The sequence below is a fragment of the Triturus cristatus genome, chromosome 7 (genome assembly GCF_964204655.1).
Source record: "Triturus cristatus chromosome 7, aTriCri1.1, whole genome shotgun sequence".
NCBI lineage: Eukaryota > Metazoa > Chordata > Amphibia > Caudata > Salamandridae > Triturus > Triturus cristatus.
The window spans coordinates 1722391845-1722404733 of NC_140590.1; the positions used below are offsets into that span (position 1 = coordinate 1722391845).

The 12889-nt window shown below is 45.2% G+C and overlaps 1 protein-coding gene and 1 long non-coding RNA gene across 3 annotated transcripts in view; one reads left to right on the forward strand and one right to left on the reverse strand.

The window, feature by feature from the left end:
* LOC146812896 (uncharacterized) overlaps positions 1-12889 on the forward strand; it is a 395123-nt gene that overhangs the window by 263912 nt on the left and 118322 nt on the right. The gene's annotated exons all lie outside the window — the stretch shown is intronic.
* LOC146812897 (ovostatin-like) overlaps positions 1-12889 on the reverse strand; it is a 433862-nt gene that overhangs the window by 147426 nt on the left and 273547 nt on the right. For both annotated transcript variants that reach the window (XM_085619963.1, XM_085619962.1), the window contains exons 19-20: positions 7158-7389; positions 6931-7051 (exon numbers count right to left, since the gene is read on the reverse strand). In XM_085619963.1, the coding sequence (XP_085476089.1) occupies positions 6931-7051; positions 7158-7389 (353 nt within the window). The remainder of the gene's footprint in view (positions 1-6930; positions 7052-7157; positions 7390-12889) is intronic.

A 12889-nucleotide genomic window follows, 5' to 3' on the forward strand; every position in this document is an offset into this window, starting at 1 on the left:
AGCAGACGACAATGAAGCTAAAAAAGGAAAACAAAACAACAGGCCACTCAATTCAACCAGAAGCCCAGAGGTCTCCATGAACCCATATTGCCACTACCCCACTCCAAAAAGTAGATTACAATCGCTTTTTTTGCTGTTTTATATAGGGTGAACTCGACCCGAAGGTACTGGAGTGTTTTCCATGAGCACCAGTTACATTACACTTTGACATTCCACATGACTGGGCCAGGTTCATGCCATATAAATCTCTTTACCCTGGTTTAAACTCCTAAAGTCAACTTGATATCGCTACAAAGTTCACCATCAAACTCCACTGCTCTGTTTCGCATTCCGTCTAAGATGCGGCGTATCATGATGGGCTGCCCAGCGCAGACGTGCACCTTTTTTTAGGAGCCTGTAGTGTGTAACGCGAATTCATTGAATCAGATATTTCTCCAATTTATTGTAAAATTTTAGGAAGAAGAGCTCAGAAACTGAAAGGGGCAAACCCTCAGCTGCAGTTTGTCCATAGGAGCTAAGGGGCCACAAACCCTCACTTTTTGCCCGAAAAGAAGAGTGTCTGTCAGGCTTTGCAAAGGTCAGCCTGACAAACTATTTATTTTCAGGCCAGGCAGCCAGGAGCTAGACATGCACTAAATGAGCAGGACACTGGTTGCCTGAGCTGAACTTTGCGGCAGTGAACTTGTCACAGCTCTTGTGGGCGTGACATCTTCAGCCTGGCAAAGCACCTCAAAGCTCTCCCCTGGTGATGAGGGGAAGCATCACTCATTGCTTCCGACCTGGGAGCTTCAGTTCTAAACCCTGTAGTGACCAGGGCTGAGAATTAACACTCACACCTCATCACAGAGTGGGGTGGGTTCAGTAAATCTTACTGACCCCATCGCACTCCTAGATGAGTAGGGACAGCAGCCTTCCTTCACAATGAGGGAAAGCAGCAGTTCCAACACTCCTGCGACCTCTGTTTTAGAGCTGCGCAGGCAAGTGTGATTTAAAAAAAAAAATGTTTGACACATGCGTGGATGCATGAATATATGGGAGTGAGTGTTGTAAATGGACGCATGTGTGTATGTGAATGCATGGGTGTGAGTCAGTGTTTATGTGCGCATTTGTGTTCTATCCATCACCCTCCTTTCTATAAGTACTGGCCACTACTGCAAACTCTACTCGTGTTTTGTAGTAGGAAAGTTTGACAATGAAGCTCTAACTCAGAGAAATATCTGGTTCAATCAATTCACTTTACAGACTGTAGATGTACTAGCAATTGACTTGTAGGTTGACTAGGGTGTAAGCCATGGTCAAGCAGCAACCACAATCCTAGCCAGGGAAGACACAAGTAAACCCTAAATTAATCGGTGCATAGTAGTAATAATAGTATAATAAATAGCATAATAGTAGCAGCTATTATTGAACAAGTTTGAGGTGCGGAGGCACACCTGGGGAAATATGAGCGATATGGAAAAGTGTTTCAGAACACTAGCTGAAATCTAGCAATGCCTCTTTCGTTAAAACCAGACGAACACATGTCACGATGGATATTGTGTGAATAGACGCTATACTCTTTGTTTGAAAAAACAAGCTGAAAGAACGTGAACTATTAACTATATGGATTTACTGGGAGAATCTTACTTATAGACGATCTGTCCAAACACTACTGTGGAGGTTGATTTGGAGCCTCTTTTTCTGCAAACAAAAGTCACAACGAATTTAGCAAGCCCTGAAGAAGTCCCATGAGGGATGAAACGCGTTGGCAAGGCAAAGCAATTGTGTGCTGATTTTTAACAATTAATGGATTACGAATCTGCAATAAAAGATTTTCTACGTCTACAATCAAGAGACACGACTGTGTGACTTTTTTGCTTGGGAAGCCTTTCATTGTGCTATATATTATGTTTACTCACTAATAACGAACTGTATTATGGCAGCTACATAAATGAAAAATATTTCACTCGGGTGCGGGGCCAATTTTGTGTTTGTAGGCTACACTTTAAACAATGGGTCTGAGGTCTAACCCACAGAGCAGGGCATTCATTAGACCTTTTGTTCTCCAATTTTGTGATCATTAACATTTTGGATGTTGCTCCTCTTACATGATCAGATCTTTTTTGATCGTTTTTGGGCTACATCCCCTGGTGACAAAACAAATCCGACGTATGCTCCCTTAAGGCTTAAGAAATCTTGGTGGAGTATCACAGAGCAAACATTTGCTAACCATTTCATTTTTCCATCAAAGGATACTACTTTGCCCCTTTCTAATCAGGTTGAATTATTTAACGCTACTATTTTAATCCTCTCTCTGGATGAATGTGGTCCGCTGAAAGCAATTCTAATCTATTAGGAATTCCCCCTCAGTCAAAAGGTATTCAGCTGAATTGAGAGTAATAAAAAAGAAAGTGTAAAAACCTCGAACAAAGGTGGAAACCGTCTAGAAAAAAAATAGGTTGTGTAAAATATAAAGAAGAAAAAAACCAAAAAATCACAAAGCTTTGATGAGAGCGAAGAAGGACTATTTCATTCATCGAATCAAAGACAATAGTGGCTCATTGAAAGAATAATTTACAATTGAAGGAACTCGCCCAGCCAACTGCCTTTCTCAATCAATTCCCCACACAGAGGCCTACTGTAAGGATATCAGGAACTACTGATACAATTGTAAAAATGTATTTGTCCTTTGAGATCCAACCCTCTCTTCCCTATCTAGCATAAGCTTTCTTAGATCTCCACCCGGATGCTACTGTTAATCTAGGAACCTTTGAACAACTTTCAGACACGCGAGAATACAGCTGATGATTGAAATTAAATCCAGTCTCCGCTGGGCCCCTGCCCTCATTGCTGAATGAAAGATGGTGGCACCAGTGCAAATGGAGGTGCGCACTGCAATGGGCTTGCCCATATTTACAAGGCCATCTAAAGTCACCCTGCCGAACTTTTCATGGCCTTGTCAATATGTTTCCCTTTCACGCTTGACTCTGCGTGACAGGGGTGTTTCATGGGTGTTGCTGTGGGTGTTCCCATGCAACATCCATGGAACTTGTTGCATTCCCAGATTTACAACATTTTGTAAACCAGGGGATGCGTCAGAATCCTACTCCTCCCCAGGCGTGGCATAAGGAGGCGCAACGAGGAGAAATACTATTATTTCTCCTTGTTTTTTCCTCTTTCTATGCGTGCTGCATTCTGTAGCATGCATAGGAAGAGGAAAATGCATTTAATGATTGTTTTTGTGCAGGAAGGTGTTCCTTCCTGCACAAAACAATCCTCCGCTCAGCACAGAAACCCTTGCAATATGATGCAAAGGTGTCTGCGCTGGACCACGTCTGCTGTTTGTGCGCCAGCACAGGGGAGAAGGACAAGAATGCACCTTATCTTGTAGATACAGCGCATTCCTGACCTTTTATTTTGATGCACGGTAGCGCAGCAGGAAGGCTTCCTGCGCTGCCGTGCATCAAAATAGTGTAAGTCCCAAACTTTTTACTAGAGTTAGCGCATGAACTACAGGCAGCTCAGCTCGAAAACAGCGAGCATTGTCTCCCTCTCTCTATTTTCGTTCCCTGCTGCTCAAGCATTAATTCAGAGAAGTTCACAGTGTGCTTTACACACTGCAAATATACAAGAAAAAAAAAACACTCAGATCTACTCTGAGCCAATGCAACTGTTCAGATTTTGACAAAGATCCTTGACCTGGACCAAGAGCCAGGTTAACATCGCTGAAAAACAGGTCAAACCTAGGATTGCAGTCATTAGACGTCAGATGCCTTTTTTATGCATTTCTTGCCAATAGCCTTACTACCAGTGGATTTGCCTACAGATCACAACCTCTTCAGACTGCAAGGCAGGAGCCATTTTGAGATTCTTCCTGGCTGTGCACGTCTACTCCTACCCTGCCGCCCTCATTGGAGCACAGAGCAGCACTGCCAGGACCAGAGTCCACCCACCCGGGGGCAGTGCACAGACCATGCCTGATCAGCAGCTGCACCCCAAGACTGCAGATGCCGATAGCCCTATATTTCAGAGGAGAATCTCCTTGCAATACCCTATGGGGACTCGGGGTTGTTTTCTGTACTCTGACTCAAGAGTGCATGAATGACCCATATCACTGATCCTCGCGTTCCTCTTTAAGAAATCAACATATGTGGGAGGGACCACCTCTTTTCAGACATTAGAAGCACAAGGGGCTGATGGGAGCTCCCCATGGGGACTCCCCATTCATCCCACATGGCACCAATTCCTATTGCGTTCACTTTGCAGCTCCCCTGGTCAGCAATTACCGGGGTACGGACAACGTAAAGCGACAGCAATGCCCCACAACTGCAAATGAAAAACTTGTTCTCTGGTCAGCAGCAGAGGGTAAGAGGAAGATACAATTTTAGGGAACTTTTAATCTGTGACAAATATGGTTGAAAATGATGCATAGGCAATTTTCTAGACTCCTACTTTTTTTACTTAGTTTTCTGTTATAGCGGGCACAAATCTCCATCACAGCGACATCCGCTTACCTTATCGGGCCCAGACTAAACTGCAAAGAGGAAAGCCTGGTTAAAAATTCATCCAGCCGTAAAATATTGTGCGCGGAAAGAAGGGTGCCAGATGGCCACTCCCTGGAACTCGGTATGAACTGGAGCTAGAGGGAGCTGTTCCATGTTCTCAAGAACATCCGTTCTTCCCAACAGGAAGGCCCCTGAGCCACCAGGAGAAGAGGCACTAACACTTCGTACCAAGGATGTGGCATAACTGCCAGAGCTGCCAACTACGGCGCTGGAAAACTAGGGGGCATATTTACAAGGAGCTAGCGCTGCAGCAGAGTCATTTTTTTGACGCAGCTATGCCGCAATCAGTGCTCCACACCGCTCCATATTTACAGGCTGACACGTTGGGCCCGATGCGTCAGTTTGTAGAGGCCTGCACCACATTATATCTGCGCCAGGTATAATGTATGCAGGGTAGGCGTTCCCACGTTAAAAGCAACATAGAACTGACGCAGTGAAATTTACAACTTTTCACTGCGTTAGTCTAGGACTTGACTGCGTCAAAATCCCTACGCCTTCTCAAACCAGGCATAAGGTTTGACGCAGGGCTTTACCATGGGATTCGCCTCCGTGTTCTGATGCACTGCTGGAGTTGCGTCAGTCTAACCCCCTCCAGGTGGCGAGTCGCCCCTCCCCGCTTCCCCACTCTGCTACCCTAAAACACCACTGACAACTTTCTTGGGTGCCTGAAAAGGTCGCAGTTTTATTAGCATGATAACAACTTACACATTTGTATCACATTGATCGTGGTTATGTACATGCTGCATTATTATTGTCCTTGACCCAGTTCTAGCAATCGCCTAGGCGAGGAGGGGACCCTTTTTGCGTTCTGTGCTTCCGGGTCTAGGCTTCAGCTTGCTACCGATTTGGCGGGTCTCTGTTTGGACCTGTCCGGGCTGCAAGTGCCGTCCCGCTCGCCCTGTGCCCTTTCGTGGGCCCTCCCCTCGCCCAGAGGTCCCTGCCGGCTGGCATCCCAAGGGCCTTTTCTTGCGCATCTGCTCTATTTTCCTGCGATTGGGTCCTTTGCTTTCGTCTCCTTCTGAGCCCCTGCCGTGAGGCATCCCAAGGGTCATGAGAGAGCATTACCTCTAAACTTTGCTGGTGGCGTGCCGCCCTTTGGCTTGCTCACTGCCCCTGCCGTGCGGCATCCCCAGGGCCCTGTGAGAGCCTCACATCTATCTTCTACTGAGTTCTTCCCTTTTGTTTGGTAATTTAGTTAGTTTAGCTCCGCCACGCTCCCTATGGTTTCTCGATCAGAGGGAGCTCCCCCCAACCGCCCCCTGCCTCGTCTTACTGTCATAGGAAACCCCTCTGCTCCAGTACCCCTACAATGTTCAGCAGAAACATATCCATTCCCACCCCTGTGAGGTGTACTCCGTCCTCGCTGTGATACCCCGGGGATCTTAGATTTATGAACCCATGACGGACGAAACCCCAGCCATTGGCCTTGCATACCTTTGCCATAGTAATATTGAGCTTTCTTCTGGACTTTTCCACCGCTCCCACGTCAATTGCCCCCCGCCATGCGTTCCGCGCTATGATTTCAGAAAAAATTATGTCAGCGGGGCGTACCACGCGTGCCACCGCCGTGAGACCCTTCTGCATGTCTTCTAGGAGTGCCCTCCGCCCCATTGCTGCCAAGTCATTCCCGCCTAGGTGGACCACCACTGCGTCCTCAGCTCGGGGAGGGGGGGATTTGTGGCTCCACTGGCCCCTGCGTCCCTCTTTATCCCCCCCCCGGCCCCTCTGCTCGCCCCCTGATTGGGGGGTGCATGCCCGTGCCCCCCGGGCCAATCCTGGCCGCATTGGCCTAGTCCTTATGCAAATTCCCGGAGGGGGTTGGGCGGGGGAGGGCCGCCGCCCCCGGATGGCGTTTTGACCCGGGCCTCTAATGGGTCCGGCTTTGCCTACCCGGCCCGGGTTCTTACGAACAACTCCAGCAATGTGCCACTTTAGCATCAAAAGATGCATCAGAATTTAGGACTCATCCATGAATCCTTGCACCATGGAGCACTGTATCGTGTCAGTTCTTGTAAATATGCCCCCAGGGTTCGAGTCTCGGCGTCGGCTCAGCATCCTGTGACTCTGGGCAAATAATTTCCTTGTGCTTACCAAAAAACTGGTAACTGGTGCTCATGTAAAGCGCTCCAATACCTTGTCGGGGCCGTGCGATATACAACTGCAAACAATAATAATAAAACCCTTTCTGCTCCTGCAGCCTGAGCCCTGCAGTGCCGTGTGCGCCACTGTGTCACGCGTGCCCACGATGCAAGAAGGCGCGGGGGGGGCCATCTTTCTCCCGCAAGCCCTCTGGATTCCTAACAGCGAGGCAACCCTCCATCTAAAGCAGAAGGAGACGACCAGCTTGGTGACCTGGGGCAGAGAGGGAAAAAGGGTAGCAACCTACCAAGGGTCTGAAGCGTTACGGAAAAGGTAACTGTGAGCCTCTCGTTTTGACAGATACACTCTTTGCCGGCACTGATGAGTTGTGCTGTGTAATCTTTGGAAGGTGCCAGCGTCAGCTCGACCTAAGAGATGGGGATTAAAAAGAACAGCCCCTCGAGGTTTAGCTTGTAAAATGCTCTAAGGGAGGAATCCTTTCCTGCCTTGCACAGCCTGCCGGGAGAAACTTACATGTGCACATTTCGGCTGATAGTTAAAGGCCGTGGCCTTGACAATAGCGTCTTCTCCTCGGATCAAGGTGGCGCCCATGGTGACGTCAACGAAGAAGTCCTGGAACACGGTGAGACCCTTGGGCTGGTCCAGGGCGCCGAATCCGCTGGAGTCCGAGTTGCAGGGCACATCGGCCACCCACTGTGTGATGCTGTCAGGCACTTTCCTCGATAGGTCCGCTCTGCCAGCAGAGCTAATGCAAAGGATAAAACAAAGAGAACTGATGAAGGGGAGTTTGATATTCCATCTTCTACACACTTAAAACTCCGCTTGCAGTAATAAAACTAAAAAAAAGAACATATTCTGAAAGATAGAGCTGAAAACAGCAACCTGAGCTGCAAGCTATCAGCAGTAAGGCAAGAAACACTCCCCCCCAAACAAACATCTACCACATACAAAATCAGGGGCGCCCCGAAACACACACCACATGGACAGCATCACTGCCTAGTATCATCACAACTTCCACAAAAAAACAGAACTGCTGAAAATAAAGGCTCGCAGTGCGCAACTGGCACCCCTAGATACGATAATAGGGCCCTGAATGAAAATACGCAAATTCGCAATAAACAAGCATTGGCAAAGCCAACAGACTGGCTGTGCAAAGCTGGTGTGATGGTCATCTTATTGTAGGCATATGCTATAGAAATTAAAAGAAGGACAAAATGTAAGACTCTTGCGGCCGCCTTTAAAATCTGGGCTGCACTGAAAAAAAAAGACTGGTTTGGGGAGGATTAATTACTACACCCAGCTCCATAAAAACCCAATGCTTCCTGAAATCTTTTCAGATGAGATCATGACAGACTGGTCAGAAAGGGGGGTCCGGAAGCTCGGGGATTTAATACAGAACGATGGCTTCCGCCAGTTTGGGGCTATTCAGTCGGAGTTTGGAGTGGATAGATGTAATTTGTTCAAATTTTTACAGTTGCGCAGTTTTTTTTGTAAGAAGGTGGGGGGGCTTAATGGGTTTAACAGAATCAAAGCAATAGATATTATCAGAGGCAGCACGAAGGGTGTTATTAGACTATTGTATGCCGAATTAGTTGTTCTGAAGCAAGATGATCTGGCTCAACATGCTGGAAAATGGTTGGAACGGGTGGGTGTCGAACCAGAGAGGTTTTTTGATTCTCTAGAATTAGGCCAGACGGTTCTCTGCTCGGCCGGGATTCAAGCGCAGCATTCTAAGACTATCTTTGCACTTTACTATACCCCGGCGAGAATAGCACAGCGGGGCGGGTCAGCAGGGACTACCTGCCCGCTGTGTGGTGCGCCGGCTGCGGACCATGTACATATGTTTGTATCCTGCTCAAGCCTTGAACATCTGTTAGAATCTACAAAAACAACACCAAATGCACCACTTAAACAATGTAAATTAAATAAAGTCCAAGTTCTTAAGTTATTTTTCGTTTTCTCAAAAAGATTCTTTTTTATTTTACAGTAAGTATTGCAATTAAAAAACAATTTTCCAACACAGCCAAAGCAGCCGACGCGTTTCGGCCGCTCGACAGGACAGGTGGATTTTGACCTCTTCTCCGAGATACGGACTCGGGTATCTCTACTGCGTTATAGCTGCCCTACAATTTGAATGAAATTTCGATACAGACCACTATTATTTTTGTCAAAGCCTCATTTGGGTTGTCCAATTTAATACTTTGCCACTCTGATTTTTAGCTGTCTACAAGACATTAAAAACATGCACTTCTAACTGCAACATTTTGGATATCTGAAACTGTGAGGGAACCGAAACAAGAAAACTAGGACGTGAAGACATTATTTATCCCTCTTAATTTTTCCTTGCCCTGAAGAAGTCCAGAGGTGGACGAAACGCGTCGGCTGCTTTGGCTGTGTTGGAAAATTGTTTTTTAATTGCAATACTTACTGTAAAATAAAGAAGAATCTTTTTGAGAAAACGAAAAATAACTTAAGAACTTGGACTTTATTTAATTTACATTGTTTAAGTGGTGCATATGGTGTTGTTTTTGTACATGTATTTTCCAGTCACTGGAACGACATTGTGCTGGCGGGTGTCAACCAAAATTGCACACTTAGGGTGAATGGACTATATCACCAACATTTATATTGAGTTATTTTAAATCCGGTGCTGCTCTAGAGGGCTACCGCTAGCATTGTGGTTTGGTTGTTCATCTGTTAGAATCTATCATGAAATTCTTATATGTGTCATTAGGGCTGAAAGTTACACTAACTCCTGCTCTGATTCTGCTCGGAGTTAGCAGTAGCGAACTACAAGACCCGGCTTTTCAATTTCTTTTTCTGGCCATGGCTGTTGTGCGGATAAGTATTGCTTCCGCCTGGCTTGACCCGTTACACCCTACATTTCAGCAGTGGTTTTTGCGATTACTCTCATTGTTTATTATGGAAAGAGCTATCTATGAGAGGAAGGGTAAAAAGGCGAGACTGTAGGGACGGCACATCTGGGCTTCTCTAGCAAAGTGGAAGCATCCATAGGAAACTAAATAACGCAGGCCTATAAGTTGAGTAGGACTGGAGGAAACACCCAGAGGGATTCTAGCCCAATCGCTTTAAAACTCTGGTGGTCGCTGTATGTACGTTATATTGCAGTGCCTGGTTTAAATTTAACTCCCGGATTATATTGTGATGGGGAAGTATTATTGTATAGTATTGTATGTGTTTTTATTCGATTGGTTATGGGAGCTGGAGGACTGAAGGCCTATTTCCTGTATGATGCTTGGACTACTAAGAAATTTGGATGTAACCTCACTGTATAAATATGCTTTATGAGTTTGTGCTGATCTTCAAAAAATTAAAAAACGGAATAAAAAGATTTTTTTTAAAAAGGAAAAAGAAATTAAAAGAAGAAAAAGAATTCAGAAAACATGCTCCTGTCTGTACTTGGCACCTACTCTACTGCAGGTGCTGCGAGGACCCTGCAACCAGCACTTAGGCAAACGGATTGCCACCCACAGACCTTAGTTTGACGGCTTGTCCAATTCCAACACCTCATAGGTGAACGTGAGAATAACGTCATCAAAGGAGCACAAGGCAGCTCCTATGCAGGGATATTCAAAACCCCAGTCATTGGTACATGTTGTTATTGGGCACCTCTAATGCATATTTTGCCCCATAGAGTATTTACTTCCAGTCTGTATTTTCCTCTTTTCCATTTGGAAACTGGCACCAGGAGGAGCTGTACAATGTCACTACATGAGGCTTGTGGCCTCGCTGGAAGTGACATGCTTGGACCAGTGACAACAGATCCTTCTATCTGTGTTTCCACAGTCACCGGACCGGAGATGCTGAAAACCGGTCTCAGTTTTGTGAATGATTTTTTACTTTTTTTCTTCAAATTTTGAAGCATGCTATTGCCCAATTCTCAAGCTTTGAGCCTTGTGTCACATGTCACTGCTTATGATGGTTACAGATCCTCATGCTTGTGTGTCCATAGCAGGATGATGATCCCTGCCAAGCTTAAGCACCCTGGCGTCCTCCTTGACAGAGACTACAATGTTTGTGGCCTCACCGACAGGCAAATCAAAATCGCTCTCGAAGTCGAGGACTTGTCCCAGAACTAGGTTTCCTTCCTCTTAGAGGAAACAAAAACATAAATAGAACACCGCTCTTCTTGGCATCATGGTGAGACACGCGAGAGGGAAATGGATCCCTCATCGTCCTTGTCAGAACCAGTGCCTATATTAAAGCGTAAGAAGAGCTTCCTTAGAGTTCTGCCTCTGAAATTGAGCCTTCGAGAAAGTGGAGCTAGCTATCTTCTTGGTCCCTCTATATAGGATGTCCAATTCGGCCTCCAATGAGTCTATCACAAGGGCACCTCTGCCTTCATGTGGTGCCATTTTAACTTTGGCATCTTTGGTCTTGACCTTAACGCTGGCACTGGTACCGTCAGCCGTCAACCTTTGCCACACCATTCACAAGCCTAAAGACACTTAAAAAATGAGTCGAAATTCAATGCCTTTGGCACCAGTGTCGTCCGCGACCTTTCCTTGTAAAAATGTAGAAAATACAGTTAGCAGCTAGGGAGAAGACAAAGCAATTTTGATTGTCTGTCAGGTTATCATAGCCTATATACAGTTTCCAAAGATATCGTTCTATTGGGTGTAGATTTTCTATTATTAACTCCAAAGGAGAGATATTTTTGTAAATGATATTGAGAACACAATATTAATAGATGATATATAAGGAATGGTAATGTGATACCACACTGTGATTGCTTCAGGCCTCTTCCATTGGATCCTCATCAATAGTCCTAAGCATTGATAAGTCTCACCCAAGCGCAAGTATCCCAGAGTACTTTTAATAATATGCCTATATATATATATATATATACCCAGTAGTTAATATATCTATATATCTATATACATATCTATATATATCTATCTATATATATCTATAGGTGTTAAATCCAATACCTTCTACCCACTGCTGAACACCTTTTTCATTGAAACAGCATGCGATGTAATGGCAAGTGTTGGAACAGTTGCGTAGTAAAGGCTGTTTCCTATCGATCGATCGATCAATCGATAGATAGATAGATAGATAGATAGATAGATAGATAGATAGATAGATATCCTATGGGCGGTGGCCAGTAGGTAGTTATAGTTAGGACCATGTTTCCATAGGAAAAGGTTTTTATGACTTGCCTAAATCTTTGGCGCCATTTGATGATTTTTCATGAAATTTTTCACAAAAAGTGTGCCGATAATTCAAGTTGTGCATGGAAAATTTCGGGGTGATCAGTCAAGCAGTGAGTGAGAAAATGAAGGGGGGGGGTCAAAAAAACTGGTTTTCCCATGTACATTTCCATAGAGAGTTTAGACACACCACCAAATTTGGCAGTAAGGTATCTCTTGGTCCAGAAAGAACCCTTTTTATCTTTTGGTGTAATTCTGTTGAGTAGTTCTCAAGATATTAACTGAAATCCAAGTTTGTATATTTAGGGTCACGTATCCCCTGCAGATCCTCCTTGGATTCGTGAATCCTCGCTCCAACAGGAATGCCATGATTGGCTTGCCGCAACTTGAGAGGAAAGTTGCGGCCACCATTTTGTTAATCAGGACTTGGTTCCCAGTGGAGAAAATAAAGTTAAAAAGTGATGGAAGGCGTTAAGGCAGAGGTACTCTGACCCATGGGACTAATGGAGTGGTCTGTGAGGGACCCGTTATGGGCAAGATATTGTCTAAACACTCTTTTTTACCACGCAAAGATCTGTAGATCTTTACCCGATCCTCCAGGATTCTGGTAGATCCCATATCCAGAACCCAATTAAAAATGAAACATACACTCACTCACTGATCTACACCCCTATTCACACACTCACACTCTCACACACCAACTTGGCCACCAACACAACCACTCACACACCCACTCACATACCCACACAAATACTCACACACCCACCCATACAACCACTCACACACCCACCACACACCCACTCACACACCCCTTCACACACCCAGGTTGCAGGGACATTATAGTTAGGAAATAGCATTTTAAAAAACATAAAAATGCACTGAAAAAAACAAAGGTTACAGGGACATTATAGTTAGGAAATAAAATTGAAGAAACCTTAGAAATCCCCTGAAAAAATAAAGGTTATAGGGACATTATAGTTAGGTTCAGATTTTACACACACAAAACCATAGCAATTCAGCAGTTATAGTTATAGTTGTCTCAAGTAACTATAACATGTGCCCTAAGGTAAC